General features: G+C 37.2%; 1 protein-coding gene across 3 annotated transcripts in view; it reads right to left on the bottom strand.

Moving 5' to 3' along the window:
* The window catches only part of LOC112988731 (methylcrotonyl-CoA carboxylase subunit 2), a 38062-nt gene that overhangs the window by 17687 nt on the left and 3210 nt on the right, over nucleotides 1-17165 (bottom strand). For all 3 annotated transcript variants that reach the window (XR_010385812.1, XM_064500759.1, XM_064500760.1), the window contains exons 2-8: nucleotides 15425-15491; nucleotides 12420-12504; nucleotides 12059-12160; nucleotides 11321-11448; nucleotides 10071-10183; nucleotides 5120-5233; nucleotides 10-74 (exon numbers count right to left, since the gene is read on the bottom strand). Coding sequence is in view for 2 of the 3 variants with exons in the window: in XM_064500759.1 (XP_064356829.1) it covers nucleotides 10-74; nucleotides 5120-5233; nucleotides 10071-10183; nucleotides 11321-11448; nucleotides 12059-12160; nucleotides 12420-12504; nucleotides 15425-15491 (674 nt within the window). In the remaining variant the exon portion in view is untranslated. The remainder of the gene's footprint in view (nucleotides 1-9; nucleotides 75-5119; nucleotides 5234-10070; nucleotides 10184-11320; nucleotides 11449-12058; nucleotides 12161-12419; nucleotides 12505-15424; nucleotides 15492-17165) is intronic.

The raw sequence follows: 17165 nt of genomic DNA, 5'->3' as shown, positions 1-17165 counted from the left end.
TTTTTGAACCTGCAGTGAAGATCAGCCCCTCCGAGATCCTCTGCTGATACCTCTTCACCTGTTGCTGCTTTAACCTACAACCAAAAAGGAAAGACAAGGGTTAGAATTGGCACTTGTCTCGCATTAATACTTATATAGGCTTAGTAATAGTAACAGAAAAGTTCTCTGCAAAATGTTTCTTTTTTAATAAGACTTCCTCAGTTACTGTCCCTCATAGCATTTAAAGTGTGGAAACACACAATCTTTCCAAAAATGCTTAAATCACTGTCTTTATATTTTTATTATCTACTATTTATAGGTAGTTTTTACTGAGGAATATTTTCCATTTACTGCTATGTTTGTATGTATCTGTTGTGTGTGCGTATACCTACACAACCTTTGTATTTATAAACATGCGTCTTCACAAAAATCAGTTAATTGATTACTGTCCTAAAAATATATATTCCTTTTAAGACAAAACAAGGCAATTCATGCATGATATTCCACTGCATTCTTTCAAATGAAAAACAACATCTTGATATAAACTTAGCATTCTCCTAAGTCTGCTCTGCTTTCTCTACACACTCTTCTTTTATAAATTTTAACTTTCTTATTTTAACCATAAAACAATCTGTATCAGTCTGAATTTCCTAAGTCTTCCATTACACCCACAATAATTTAATAAGAAGCATCTTCTAAATAGAGTGCATTAATGACATAATGCTGATAATCTGTCAAATCTTAGATCTGACAGGATAATTTAAGTGACTGAATTTCTTCTTAAAATAAAACAGTATCATTTACTGCATGGTGAACATTTCTGAAGCATTTTTTGAACCATTGCCTCTTGTCCTGTCACGAGGCACCACTGAGAAGAGTCCGGCTCCATCTTCTTTAAAATTATAGTGGTGTATATATATAGTGCGGTATATATATCCCATCACGTATTTACACATATTGATGAGATTCCTCCTGAGCTGTCTCTTCTCCAGGAGGAACAGTTCCAACTCTCTCAGCCTCTCTTGATATATCAGACACTCCAGTCTCTCAGTCATCTTTGTGGCCCTTCGCTGGACTCACTCTAGCAGGTCCACATCTCTCTTGCACTCCAGACATGGCCTATGTGCTGCGTAGAGGGGGAAGATCACCTCCCTCAACCTGCTGGTATCACTCTTCCTAATGCAACCCAGGAGGCAGTTGGCCTTCTTTACCGCAAGGGCACATTGCTGGCTCATGTTCAACTTGTCCACCAGGACCTCCAGGTCCTTTTCTGCAAAGCTGCTTTCCAACCAGACAACCCCCAGCCTGCACTGGTGCCTGGGGTTATTCCTCCTCACATGCAGGGATTTGCATTTCCCTTGGCTGAATTTCATGAGATGCTTGTCTGTCCATTTCTCCAGCCTGTTAGGTCTCTGAATGGCAGCACAGCTATCTGGTGTATCAGCCACTCCTCCCAAATTTGTATTGTCTGTAAACTTGCTGAGGCTGCACTCTGTCCCATCATTCAAGTCATTAATGAAGATGTTAAGCAGTAATTGCCCCAGCATCTCAGCCCTGGGAGATACCACTAGTGACCGGGCTCCAGCTGCACTTCATGCTGCTGATCACACCCCTTTGAGCACAACAGTTCAGCCAGTTTTCAGTCCACCTATCTTTCTAGTCCATACTTCATCACTTTGTAGAGTGATGATATGAGTTGAGAGGGTGGTACGGCGGAGAGGCCTACAGGTCAACAGGGCATCCTGAGCTCCCAAGCAACACTGCCAAGAGTGAGGATGTCAATTCCTCAGTCTGAGAGAGTGCAGAGGAATGTCCTTGCAATGTTACTACTACTGTGGCAACACTCCTCCTGTTACTGTTTCTAAAATGGTGAAATCTATCTGCTCATAAAGCCTTTCTGAAAGGAGCAATGAGGAAACTTGCACTTCAGACTTTGGAATGGATGCGCATTACACTTCTTTAGTATGCATACATCTCAAGACTGATTCTATCTAGCATCAGTTTTTTTGTTTCCTTAGGGTGTTTGGTTTTAGGCAGGTGAACAGTAAAACCCAGACCAATTTTCTTTGGCAATGATGTTTTGGGGAACAGAGCATACACAATAATGGCTACAGCATCCGCTACAGCATGGAATGGACGTTTCTGTGGGAGTTCAAACTAATTTTGATGCTTAGAGAAAGGCAAGCAAAGTATTTTCAGTGAGGATATGAGAAGCTCTACCAAACAGAACGCTGACAGGTAGAGCCATATTAAAGTTTGATCTATACGCACAAAGATAAAATCATTACATCTGCAGGTTGCTAAGGAACAGATAAAATTGGAAGACAGTTTTGAAATTCAGGAATCTTCTTCTGGAAGTGAAAAGCTTTCTTCATTTCTGACATTGCAATATCCTTATCATCACTGACTTGCCTAGCCAAGTCTTCTCTTCAAGACTTAAATCGGGCTACCTTCTTTCAGCTGCCTATCCTGGCAAAAGTCTCCTGCACAACTTCTCCGTCTCAAGTGACACACATGACACACATGTAATTGCCTTGCAATGTTAGAAGACTACTATCCTCTTAGAATGAGAGCCAACTTGCTAGGTAGCACTGGATATTAGCAGTCCTATTTTGTACTTGCTCCGTGCTGGAGCTTGAAAGAAACTGGCTTCGAGTAAGCTCTGCCAGAGCACATTACTGAGGAGTTCAGTGCAGACGCACCTACGGAGTCTCACAGGAATCAGCCTGGGTCTTGATGTCCCTTTCTAGCACTGTCTTAGTTCTAAGCAGAATCACTCAAGGTGCACTGCACCAGCACTCTCGCCAGTGGAAACACATTGTCAGAAGAGATGAGCTTACTCAGGTCTTTTAGATATACCAGCTGAGCTTCTGCAACAAATTAAACTTGAGCAAGGCCCAGAGGCAGTACTACCACTTTATATGCCACTAGGTCTAAGCTGATGAACTGTGCTGGACCTAAAAAAGGCTTTGCACTGAGACAGCTCAGGTATGCTTGCATCCATGGCAGTTATTCACAACAAGATAACCAGACCATTAACAGTCAAATATAAAAGTCTATTTCTTTCATCCTACTAATCTTCTTGCCTCAATAAAAAGATATACGAATGTTACTGACTCAACTAATGCTACTATTCTTAACTAATATTTTCATTCCTATTTATGTCACTTTTCACAAAGACATTTCTAATATTCATCTTAATTACAGTGATGAATCTACAGAAAAATACTTAATTTTGAAGGAGCATTTGTATTTGTTTACCTACAAACAATGAGCTGAACAAGACTAATACAATCTAAGCAGGAACAGAGACTTAGTTAAGACATTTGAAACAATTAGTGCCAGAGAAATTCTAATAGGAAATGAGCAGTAAATCAATTAGCATTAAATGGCATAGTTTCATCAATGAGCAGTTGCTATTGATCTGCTTTTGCTGATTACTTTGTTCTTTTTGTCAGTTTGGAAGGCCTGCACTGAAACAACAATATACCTCAAGCTAAATGCATTATTCAATTAAGGTAGACAATGAAGTGAGCTTGTACTCATGGCTACCCCACTGCCACATTTTCCGTATGTCAACTACATTCTGAATTTATTTAAGAAGTTCTGGAACTATACTTATGATTTATTAGCCACAGAAAAATATGTTTGAATAATGCACTTTTTTTTTAATTAAAACTCATCTATGCATAGCACTTCGGAAAAAAGTGTATACAAAGCTGAATCCACTTTTAGCATCAAGAAAACAAGGAAGAAAAAAACTAAAGTTAAGGAAAAGAATTAACTGCAAAAATTTACTGTGGAAATGAGAACAATGTTACACAACTAAACACAGAATGACATCATGGGATAAGTGCTTCAGGCTTTCAAGGAAATTAACATAATCATGACTTAAAAATTGGTCAAAAATTCTGTCAGTGATTGTTTTTTCTCATAGTTTATGGAACAATGACCTACTACATTTCCTCAGTAACTTAAGTGGTAGAAAGAAGCAAATTCCTCCAGCAGACTCCCCACCTCCTCTAACACTATAGGAACTGAGTAAGAGCAATATCCTCATCAACAATATTGTTCTGAGGTAATTTTTCCCATTTATGCATATTAAAGCTGCAAGTACTCTGAGACATTTAATTTGCACTTGGTTTTGACAAAGGAAGCACCCAGATGGTTCCCAAACACTGTAACCAAAACAGAGCCAAAGTACTGCCTCAGACCAGTTTGTTCAATGAGGCAACATTTCAAAGAAGCAGCAAGTTTATCCAGTCAGGCTTCATCTAGACTAGAAAAGTTCCACTGACTGCTGACATACCTGTTATCTCCAGCACTGATGTAATGTTTATTACTGGAACTTCTTTTTTTTCCTGATAAAACTCATGTTAAGCACAATTTATAAGTAATCTTTGAGTAATCTTTGCTCAGTCAGCAAAGATTATTGTTTTGGTATAAAACTGAGTCTATGCTGGACCACAAAGTAGTATAGCTCTGTTTTTCTAAGAAAATAAAGACCACTCAGAAACACTCCCCTTCCTGACAGGGCCAAACCACTATAATTTTAAAGCAGCCTTACGCTGCAATATTTTGCACAGTCACAAACTCCACTCTTGTCCACTATAAAGCGAGTTTTAATTCATGGAAGTTCTTCAGGTCAATTTCCCTTATGAGCATTTTCCCAAGAACATAAGGAAAATAAGACACACTCCATCATTAGCATATCTTCCTTGTCTGTAAACTGACTTTAATTACAGATTACCCATGCTTCTTAAGTTCCCCGATCTAGACTGTGAGCTATTATATACTACTTGTAAACTTTTTGTATTTCAAGTCACACACAGAGACGACATAATATAGTTGAATATAGAAAGCATTTTTACTATTTAAAATGTACTTACCATTCTAAAAGTATTAATCTGTAGCAATATTATTAAAAAAAAACTTAACAAAATCTACTTTATATATGTATCTTTATAACAGATAGCAAAGATTTAATTTAGCATACAAGCATTCAGATATATTTTAAAAGGCAAAATAACCCACAGAACATCCAAAAAGAACTCACAAAAAGGTCTGAATATTTAAGTTGTACAACTGTCAGTAATGCAAAGGTTTTTTTGGCTGTTACTAAAAATCTTTGTAAGCTTACCAATGGTGGTCCTCCCAAGAATATTGTTCCCTGTTTGCCAACAATAATACTTTCATCTGCCATTGCAGGTACATATGCTCCTCCTCCTGTACAGGATCCCATTACTACTGCTATCTATAGGGAAAACAATAACACAAGTTAACAAGCTGCCCAACCTTTTAAAATTGAAATGCACAGACCAACTGTTATTTATTGTAGTGATTTTAATACAGCTTCTGGAATAGCACTGCAAGATTATTTTTGCCCAGACAGAACAAACTTTATTTGTGCTTTACCTTTTCTAAGAATAAAACAAAACAGAATATCTCTATTTTTCAACCATCTTCAACCTATGATTTTCAGACCACCCTGCACAAAGAGTTCATATATGATGTACTACGAGCTACATACATGAAATACTTAGAGGTCTACATTCTGCCAGGAAATTTGTATTACCAATAAACTGTAAGAAGTTGCTCAAGGTATTTATGCTTTTAGACCTTTTCAACCTATTTCTGTAGAGAAAAGTTAGCACCTCAGATGTTATTAATCAGTATAGTTTCACCAATGTCAACAGTCTTTGAAGGCAGTTCCTCAAATTGAGGGACAATGTAACTTCAATTCTCCAATACACCAATTAATAACGACCACATTAGCAGCACCTTCAAGGCATGCTGTATAACTCTTTATACGCTTTAGCATGAAAAACACCTGCTTCATTCTTATGTCTAATTGAAAGATGAACATCTAACCAATAAACATTTTAACTAGGAATTCTTTGGTGACACTTATATAGAACTGACTTGATCCCAGACAGGAGGAATACAGCAGCAGCGTACAATCATGCAAGTGAAATCCTCTCTTAACTTCTCCTTCAGGAGAACTCTTCCAAGAAAATGAGGATCCTTTCAAAGCAGCTTGTAGAGCAGCAGAGATGAAATATTCATATGGAAAAGGCAGACAATAAGAAAATAACTGTCTAATTACTTTTATTTTTGGTGGTTGTAAAAGAAATCTAAAACACAAAATAATGTTACTTTGTGAAAATTTTATTTGGAGATATTTTTTTAAAGTGACATCAAGTAGCCTTCTGTCTTAACTGCTAAAATTTGCTGTTAAAAGAAAGCAGCACATAGTAATACCAAATAGAGGCACGGAATAAAGTCCAAATGACATTACCTGTATCTGAAGCAGGAACAGATGACATTTGTTAACCGGCGATCATCAAATCAAACACAGCTTTTTTAGCAACAAGTTTGCAGTATCTTAAAGTATACTCAGAATCACACACTTCTTACAGATTAATCTGTAATACGTTTTTTGTGCATTTAATAGATATCACCAGGTAGGTACAAGCACAACGTAAGCTTCTAAAAAGGAGGTAACTTGGGGAAAAAGTTAATTTCATTTCCCCACGCCCCCAGGGTTTTTGGAGTTGCTTTTCTCCTCTAATTACCAATTTATGCTGAAAAATGTGTTTATATTTAAACTTTAATTCAGATGTTACCTTTTCCAATATATACATTACGTATCAAAATGCAGAGGTCAAAAAGTATGACCTCAAACATTCATATTAATGTGCTACTTACTAACTTCACTCTGAGTGAGTTACTGCATAGATAATTAAAAGAGCAATAAAACCCAACAGTTCTGAATACACAGAAACAGTATTTTATACATAGCTCTCAACTCCCCATTGTATCCATGCAACACATGAGTGTGAGAGCTTGAAAAGTGGTTAATGGGAAGCTAATCATGGCTTTCTGATTCACCGCCATACAGGCATCAGTGCAATTTAAAGCTGCAGTAGGAGTATAATAAATTAGTCACAGGCAAAAGCAGATGAGGAAATTAAAAACAGCATAGGTAACTGATTAAAAAAAAGAAAAAAAAATATTTTAAGGTCAGAATTGAAAAGGGCTGGTGAGCTGATGAAACAGACATTCAGGTAGGCTGCAATAAACAACAGCAGATATAAAACTAACAACATCCAAATTCACATGTCAGAAGAATTAACCTGAATGGAAATCAGAGGGAGCATAATTTCCTAACTCCATTTCCTAATAAGACATCTTCTCAGATAGGGAAGATGATTCTATTCACCATGATGTGTGGTGATAAAATGATTAGCAGATTTACGAATGCTTATAGCACCTTTTGAAATGAAATGAATGAAACATTACTCAAACAAAATAAATAGACATCTATAACATTTTTTTTTTCAAAAGTGCTTGCTTCATTTAAACTTTTTCCTTTTGTATATGAATACATTATAAAAATCAAATGTCAGTGTCAAACTAAGAAAAATAAACTTTTGTCAGTGTCCTACCCAAAGAAAAATATAACTGTTTTGTTAAAAGGCAAACCCTTCCTACATGCAGTTTGCTTTCTGGTTGTATAGAATTGTAGTGCTATTCTACTGTGATACCCAGTGTTAATCTAAATAAAAAGAAATTCAGCTTTATGAAGAACTTTACAAATGCATGCACAGTTTTTCAAAATATTCAGAAAAATACCAAAAAAACTTTAGGACTGTCTTTCTAACAGGGTCCTGTGTAAACTCAGTTATTTCAGTCCTGCAAATTGGGTTTACATTTTCATCTCTGACACAACATTTAGAAATCACCATTACTGCACCAGATAATGATTGAAGTCTTTAGTAAAAACAAAGTTCATCAAAACTTCCGAAGTTCATTCAGCACAACAGCCACGTGACTATCATCTTTAACAATACACTCACTGTTCCACAAAAATGCTGGGACCAGTTTTATTTATACATACAAATCTGAAGTATAACCTAGACTTGTCAGTGACTCCAGGGGAAGCGCAGCTTGTGAATTAGCCAAGCATATAAGCTGCTTATAGTTCATAAGTGTCTTTTCTCCTGCATATTTTTGTTCCAGCTAAACAATACTTTGCATCAAAATACCTAGCTAATCACCACAATTGCTCCACTATTGTTGCTAAAAAGAAAAGAACTGCAGAAGCTGTCCTATGCCAGACTAGCTAAAGAGACTGAGTTTATGGTGGGAGTCTTCAGCCTTAGATGTGTCTGGAGACAGTGGATTTCAGGAGTCTTTAGAAGAGGAAAAAATGGCTAAAGATCTGAAGTCCAACACAGATGCCACCAAAAGGTGCCAAAGGGGTATCACAAATGCAGTTGCCTCAGAAACCATAACAAAGCCAAAGTCTGCTAAGTAAGGCTCAGATGGAATACGGTACCCTGAACTAGTGCTTCTGCTCCGCACTGCAAGGGAGTATTCCATCCCCTTTCTTCCCTTCAGGCTAAAGGATTCAATCAAGCATAGCTACTCAGAGAATCCAAATGAAAATGGCTCCAGCCAAGTTGTCCCTCTAAATTATAGATATAGTTAAGAATGAAAAAAAATATAATAATAAAATCTGATTTCCACCTTACATTCATGAGTTCAACAGTCAAATATACCAAAGTAACACAGTAGTGAAATATTTCCATAACATTGTTCGGATGAAACAACAAGTTAACTAAACCTTTACTCTGCTCAAGGTTCCAATAGCTATTTCTAAGCCTAATGTTTGAAAACAATGTTTCTGGTCAGGTGGAATATCCTAACAACTTCCTTCACCTTCTTTCATGCAGCCTATATAAAGTAATGAGCACCAAGCTGACAACATCACCCAGGAGCAAGCTCTTGGAATTGAGATAAACAATTCAATGAAAACACTAGCTCATTGCTCAGTAGTAGTCAAAAAAGCAAAATAAGTGTTAGAAACTACTGGGAAAGGAACAGAAAATAGAATGGTGAAAAACATTATGCTATTATATAAATCTATGATTAGCTCATAAATTGAATACTGCAGGAAATTCTAGTTCCTTCATCTTAAAAAAGACAGAGTTAGACCGGAAAAAGGTTAGACAAGGTAAACAAGGATCAAAGGTATGGAACACCTTCTGTGTGAGAAACAGTTAAGTAATCTATAACTCTTCAGCCCGCAATGGAGACTAAGAGGAAGCTATATGAGAGCGCTACACCATCATGCCAAGAGGCTGGGAGCTGAAAGGCTAGAAAGCAGCCAGCTTTCTGGTCTGCTCGATTTCCTGCACATCAGGATGGACCGTTCCTGTGCTTGGAGGAGGTTATCCGTGAAGATACTGAACTCCTCCACCCTCCCTGGCAGCCTCTCACAAGTCCCACACAACAATTCCCTTAACAAGCCAAAGACTGCTCTCCTGAAACGGTGCTTGCCTTCCTCAACTCCTTCAGGATCTTATGCTCCGCCATCCACTTTTACTGCAGCCAAAGCTGCCACCAGCAATCACATCCTCAACCAGCTCGGCGCTCCTCATAAGCAGACCCAGCAGAGCGCCTCCCTTCGCTGGCCAGCCCAGCATCTGCTCCAAAAAATTGTCTCCAGACTCCCAAAATATCCATGACACAAAAACACTTCTAAATCCAGGACCTGTGACTAACAGTAATTCTATGCATCATTAATACATTAGAAGATGACCTTGTTGTCAAGGTAGTTTTATCAAACAGTACAGCAGTGTATAAAATGGATATATAAATATATATATATACACTCTTCTTAGCAAAAAATACGTCTAATTTACCAGCCATTGTCAAAGGGGTCCTCACCTTTACAGCACTGATGCAGAATAATCAACTGTTCCAAGAGATTTCCTCATGCTTCATCACATGGCCCTACACATCATGCTATCTATTCCTCTTTTCTCCCGCTTCAAGATAGGAGCAGGTAGGTCATGTCATTAACACTAAGGCCAAGAAGGAAGACAGCTTCTTCAAAATTATAATGACATTTTGTGGACATTCATTGTGTTTACAGTGCCTCCAATCCCCAGATTGGGCCATTAGGTCAACATAACTTCATGATGTCAAAAATGTAAAGCACAGGTACGAGACTTGAAACCAGACAAAAGCAGTAGGCATAAAAACTAGTTAGTACATTCCATTCTTAAATTAAAGCAAATTACCTGTGGAATTCCTTGTGAGGACATGACTGCTTGATTATAAAAAATACGACCAAAATGATCTCGATCTGCAAATACTTCTGCTTGCCGTGGTAAATTGGCTCCTCCAGAATCAACTAAATTGAATGAAAATATATTAACATATCTATACAACATTGTTCAGAGATTTAAGTTTTTAGCAAAATATTTGCATGTTACTTAAAATGTCCAGCATTTGCTATCACTAAATGCATTGCCATGAATCTAGGTATACTAAGATACTCTGCTTGAAAAAATAAAATTAATAACCCCATATAAGCAACTAATATCCACCCCAAACATTTTAATGGAAAATAAATGTAGATGCATTTAGAGATGCAGTTGTACTTTCCTATACAAACTTCTAAACTGACTTTACTGCAAAACACATTTGCATTAAGAACACTTTCAATGCATAGTTTTAACTTTTCCATTGCGATCCGGTCTCAAGTTCCAAAATAGAGACTAATTACTGTTAACTGTCTTTGAGATGTGTAGCACGTGTACTTTCACCCCCTGATTATATAGACATACTTAAGACCTTTCACCCTTACAGTCTTCAAAGCAGCTTCATTTATACATCACCTCATGCTGTGCCCTCTACCTTCAATGTCTCCAATTTCAGCTACCTATCCACTCCAAAATCATGAAAATAAATCATGTCAAAAGACTCCAAAGAAGAACACAAGACCAGGAAGGGAAAGCCATTCAGCTTTACCATGAAGTAGGGTTTGGGTACTTTCTCCTTGACATTTTTAGCTTTGAGACTTTTTTTTGTTCCTTCAGTATGATCTTTCGTACACCTACATGCTCCCTCAAAAAACAAAGTAACTTTTTTTTTTCTTTTTACCATAACTTGACAAGACTAGATGAGACTATAGGATGGACTGTGTATGCATAACAGGAGGAAGGGGAAGGAATAAGGATGAAGTGATACAGCAGTATAGCCACATCCCTAACTTGAGAACCCAGACAGCCTACAGCAGTGCAGAAAAAGAACTGCTGAAAAGCCAGGGATGCGGTGCCCTCCAGTAAAATTTGCCACTCATCTGTAGATGTAACACAGTATTGATGAAAATGCATTTGAATATGTGCATATGTGAAATACATACTTGGTTGTCAGATCTGGGGATCCATCAGTCTGAACAGCATCCTTTTAAAGAAGCAGTCTTTTATCTAGAGATCCTGAGCTGCCCTTAGCACGGGACATTTGCTATTTCTGCAATGGGACTTACCCAAGTATAGACATGGGAGATGATTTTGCATTGCGATTTCTTGAGCACGTAAATGTTTCTTAGCAGTGATGGGATAATAGGTACCACCCTTGACAGTTGCATCATTAGCAACAATCAAGCATTCCACCCTAAAAATAAAACAAGCTTATGAGAGAGAAATATATTTCTAATAAACAAACATGTTTGTTGATTAAGAAATGCAACAATCCCAGAACCCTTGAAGCCTCTGGGATGCTCAAAGAAAAAGCCCTCCTCACCTGCATTCCCTCAAAAACAGGTTATTACAGCAGACTGAGCACTGGGCACTAGGATGTCCTGCTTCACAGTCCCTTAATTCCCTAAAATAATGCTGTATCACACCACATTTAATTTTGACATTAGTCTTGGTGGAACTTTCAGCAAGCAAACCTAATTCTTAGTCTAGTATACCACCCTATATTTTGCAAATTACTTTACTGATGCACCAATCTCCTTCCTTCATCAGACAATAGAACCTCTGTGTGTGTTAATAGAGATGCTCTGCTTAAATACAGGACACGTTAATTAAGAAGAAAGAAAAAACACACAGAACAATCACTTCCTTACCTAAAACCAAATGATTAAGATAGCAACTTCATGATGTTTTTAGGTCTCAGAAGTGAAATACTGAAGACTAATAGCTTAATACTTGAAACTAAACAGAATTATACCTTCTTCCTTTTTATATCATCAATAGCATACATCACTGGTATCTCTCACCCAGATACTCGTCCAATGCCTGTGATAATGCCTCCTGCTGGTACCTCTTCCTTACCATACAGTTGGTAACCTGCAAACTGGGAGAACTCCAAGAACGGAGACCTGAATAACGATAAACATCTTGACAGAATTTTAAAAAGGACTCAGCCTCATATTTGCCCACTACTGAATCTTGCTTATAAGGCTCAATTTTTAAAAACAAACCATTTAAAAAAGAAATGAGCATTTCAAATAACATCTGTAAAATTTAAGATGGTGTTATTTGCCAGTGTTTATGGAAACTAAAGAGAAAACAAGACTGTTACATTACTTACACGCAAAAGAGAATCTGAGAACTGTTATTAAAAAAGAAAGTACCTACCCTGGATCAATAAGCCTGTCAATTCTCTCTCTGGGTAACAGCTTTCCTCTCGATGTGTGAAGCTTACGGGCTTTTTCTCCACCTCCTGTGATACAACAGTCATTCATTAGATTTACTGTGAACACAGATAAATAAATCACCACGTATATTAAAACTTAGGATGGAAACACTGATGAGTCCCCCGTTATTGAAGTACGGACCTTAATATTACATTTAATAAATAATGGTTTCACTTCAAACAGATTTAAGGTATTGATGTAAATGCTTGTTTTTCAGAATCTACTCTATTTTTCCCCCTCATTCTTTATAGTTAATCTTGAAGTAAAGATTCTAATAAATACAGTTGTCTGAAACTATCCACCACTTTCTGTCAATGAACAGAGCAACTGACAAGAAGAATATACATGGAGGAAAGCACAATAATGAGAACTACAAAACACACTTTCTCCAAAATTGGCTCAAAATAGCTTGCTGAATCCAATCTTGAAAGATCCAGCATGATCAGGATTCACTTCCTTAAATTACTCCAAAGCTGTAAGCATCACAGTTAGGATATACAGCATTTAATATCAAGGTTATATTTATCCTTGCTTCAGTTCAACCCTTTACTCAAGGCAATCCTATATCATATCTTTTGCTCTCTAGAGTTCTGTGTTATTCAGTACTTAAGATCTGTTGACACATCTTGGCCTCTAATAACAGAATGTCTCTCTATGTACACAGATCATTGATCCACCTCTTCACTTCCAAATTGTCTCCCCTGTCCAAAATAAAGAAGGTGCTACTTTGCTAACATTTCTCCTGGGACTTCTAGATTTCCTTGTAAGCTAAGCATTGCTAAAACAGAGCTTTTAGACTTTCCTTTCAAGCCCTCTCTCTTACCTTCTTCCTTGATCACTCTGTTCATCATCACCACCATTTCACACCTGCTAAGGCAGTTTATTTTTGATTCAGCCTGCTCATTAGGTCTGTATAACCATCCTCAGTTTAAAACTTGCAAATTCTTTCTGTACAAGTCTCTTAAGATACAGCCTCTCATATCCACCCACAGAACTAGCACTCTCATCCAAGTTCTCAACATCGTACATCATGATTACTACATCATTTTCTCTGATCTTGGCATATACCATCTTGCCCTGCTCATTTACACCCGGAGTGCTCCTGCAAGAATCATTTTCTGTCCCATGATTTTTGTCCTCTCTGTGTCACACTAATCAAACTCCTTGTCCTCCAGGCCCTGTAACTATTCTATTACACATTTCTCTTTCAAGATTGAGAAGTTTGCTCGACGCTAGATCAGCCTCCGTTCTGGACATTGTGAACAGCAGCCTCCCTACCAGTGAAACAGATTTGGAGGTGTTTGATTTGAAAACCCCTCTCTAATTTCTCTTCTACAAGAACATCTACAAAAACTTGACTGTGACTGTTAATATGCTATGATTACTGCTAGTCTTGGAGACTAAGAGTATCTCAGCTGTTTCTTGTGCTTGTCATGAGTAATGCATGTGATGTCATTTATTATTGACTTTAAATTTTTTGTGGCAGGGACCATCTTCCTGTTGCGCCACTGGGGATGATGCAGTAGAACGGATATGGGTTCACAAAAGCACTACCCACCAAAGTAACAAATACAGAATGCAGCATGCATTACACACATCTCCAGGAACAGCTCATTCAACAAAAGTTGGCTCTTACAAAAAAAAAAAGTTGCAATTCTTTTCATATACTTGTATGATAGGCTAAGCAGACTCGGTCAATTCCACTCTCAAAAGGGTGTATCAACACCCTGGAAGAGTTCCCTAATGGACATGGAAAAAAGAGGAGGACAGTGTTCTTGTCCTGTTATCATATACCGGGCAAGACAGGAAAATGTGCAGCGGGAGCCTATGGGTTTCAACACCTCCCCAAGAAATCCTGGGGCCTTGTTTCACATCAAGTAAGAAAAAACCTAAGCATGTAATCTTAACTGCACTCCTTTTCTATAAAAGAAATAGCATCATACGGGAAACAGCATATGAAGAGAAAAATAGTATCATAATACACACAAAAAGGGGAGAATCAAAGCTGCATGTTCAACCTCTGGTAGCACAGTTAAGCATTTTTATATCATCTTCATTTTATACTCCTCACTTAACTGGAATTAGTTCAGAAAGTCTTATGAGTCAAGAAGATAAAACACAGATTTCAATTTTTTTTTAAACTAGGACAGACTTGCTTTTGCCCAGCAGCACAGCTACCACTAGGTTGTTTCAAAATCCTCTTCACAAGTGAACAAATAGGCAATTCGAACAGAAATACACTGGCCAAATCGATCTGTTATAAAAGCAGGCAGCAGAGCATGAAGCAAGAATGCAGGTGAAGTGGAAACTGTGTGTGTATCAGTAAGAGTCTTCTTTTAATAATCCTATCTATCTAAAAAATATTGCCATTAAATTAAACAAACAAACATAATTGTCATTGATCACTAAGATCTTAACTGATTAAAAATTAACCAATTCTACATATGCAGTTTCCACTATTTATTTACTTTGCTTACTTTCTCCCTCTCAGGCAATGAAATTAATCTTCTGTTTTATTAAATCAGCCTTGCTTTTATTTATTGTCTGTTTCCAGTAATTTATGCATCTGCTTGCATTTGAATATTACCATGATATTCAAATGGCAAACAAAAAATATGTTAAAACTCTAAAGCCAATGGTAAATAAATAAATGGTAATGTTATGGACATATTACTTAGTTTTTTGTTAAACCTGAGTTACTAAAAAAGTAAAATAAATTAAATTTTGAATCAAATTAACCTGAACATAAACCCTTTAAGATTTTCAGCCGATGAAAGATAACAGATCTAGATTCAAATGGATTAGCAAAAATTTCTGTTCATCTACTGTAATCCAGCTTATGTTGTAACTGAATGAACTGTTTATGAACATACAGCTATAAGAAAAAAAGCACTATGTTGGGAGCACTTTAAAGAAATGTTCTAAGAACTTGACCATCATACTTACCTAATTTGATTTTTTCTGCTTGCTCTTTGAGTTCATTTACTAGTGCTTTCATTCGCTCATAGTTTTCCTAAGTGGGGAAAAATAAGCATTTCAACTTTAACTGAGTAACAGTATGCTGTTTTAATTTAAAAAAAAATAAAAACAGAAAGCAGTGTACATTATTTCTTTCTCTTCAAAACTTCAATTTACCTTATTAAATCCCAGTTCTGTATGTTCGTTAAAGTAGTAACATTTCTACCTATGTATGCTCTTCCCTCAAGCATCTCAAACATGTTTTTATAAACAAGCTTCATAAATACACTAAGTGCATTAGGACTGCAGAAGACTAAATTTAATCAATTAAAAATGAGATTCGTCATTACAGAGTCAAAATTTTACTTTTCAGGATTTGTTAATTTTTTTGTCACAGGTTGGTTTGATTTTTTAGTCCAATTTTGTAAAAAAAAAAAAAAAAAAGAGGGTTCAAATTAACTGCTTCTGTGCCTCTTGTAACAAAAGACGAATGACCTATACTGCACAGAAGTTTGTAAACAATATTCACATTCTTACCACTTAGCTAGAATGTAAAGATAAAACAGAGCTTTTCAAGAACAAAAAAGTGTGATCTTCTTGCCAATATCTCACAAAAAACAAAAAGACTCTTAGAGCTTTGGATATGAGTGATCTGCTACTGAGATCAACATCACTCTCAGATTTATCTAAGACAGTGTGCTCATTATAGCAGTTTTTACCATTTCCTAGATATTAAAATATATTATCAAGCTTAATTTGGCTTTTCAGAGTTGTTAATAACTATGTGACCTCTTTAAAAAGTGTAACTGCAGTAAAGGAATGTGTTAGCTGCTGTATAAAAATTCATACTGTCTTGTCTAATTACTTCTCATTCAGAAGACACCAAAGACTACTTTTGTTAGAAAACCCCGTCTAGCAACTCCTCATATTCAGACTTGAACGATCAAAATTAGGGTTTTCCCTAGAAGTAACAAGTGCTGCAGTTAAATTTTTTCAGCTCTGTCTCAGTCACAGAAGGGCACCAAGTTGGAAAGGATGAGGAAAAGAAAAACACGTACACAGGTGCTTTGCTTTCAAACTATTCTAGCTGCATATTGTAACTTCAAAAAGAATACATTTCTCCCCCTTTGTAGTTGCTACAAGTAGATGAAAAATATTCTATCGAAAGGTAAAAAGGCATCAGATTAAAACAGGTCTTAACAATTCCATCAGCTTCTACGCACAGCTGGTACACAAGGTCAGCACCCGGAGGTCCTCCAACAAGATCAAGGTTGCGTACTGCAACGCTAAGCCCAACTCCGCTGCCGTTACCAGCTCTGGGGAAGGAGAGCTGCCAGCAACGAAGGCAGCTAGGAGCACTGCTCTCCAGCGGCACTTCCGTGCAATTCCTACCACTCGTTTGGCCAGCAAACACCTCATGTGTTTGAAGATACAATCTCAGTTAAGCAAACCTCTCTCACGGGTGGTGCAACCTAAGCCGCCCACCCACCGAGAATAAACGAAATCACCAGAATTCTACATCTCTCCCCACACTTTTAAGACTGTATTAGCACATCCACCACATTATTTTTCTTTCAGCCTACTTCTTCTGATATTTGAATCCTTCTTCTCCCTGCCCCAGTTTCAATACAGCTCCAGCACCTACCCCCATAACTGTTTTTCTTTCTCCTAACCTGTGAAACCACACTTCTATCGCCTGCTGACAGTTTTACCTCTGTCCACAGCATTC

The sequence above is a fragment of the Dromaius novaehollandiae genome, chromosome W (assembly GCF_036370855.1).
Source record: "Dromaius novaehollandiae isolate bDroNov1 chromosome W, bDroNov1.hap1, whole genome shotgun sequence".
NCBI lineage: Eukaryota > Metazoa > Chordata > Aves > Casuariiformes > Dromaiidae > Dromaius > Dromaius novaehollandiae.
The sequence above is the reverse complement of the archived record's forward strand: the minus strand, read 5'-3'. Positions and strand labels throughout refer to the sequence as shown.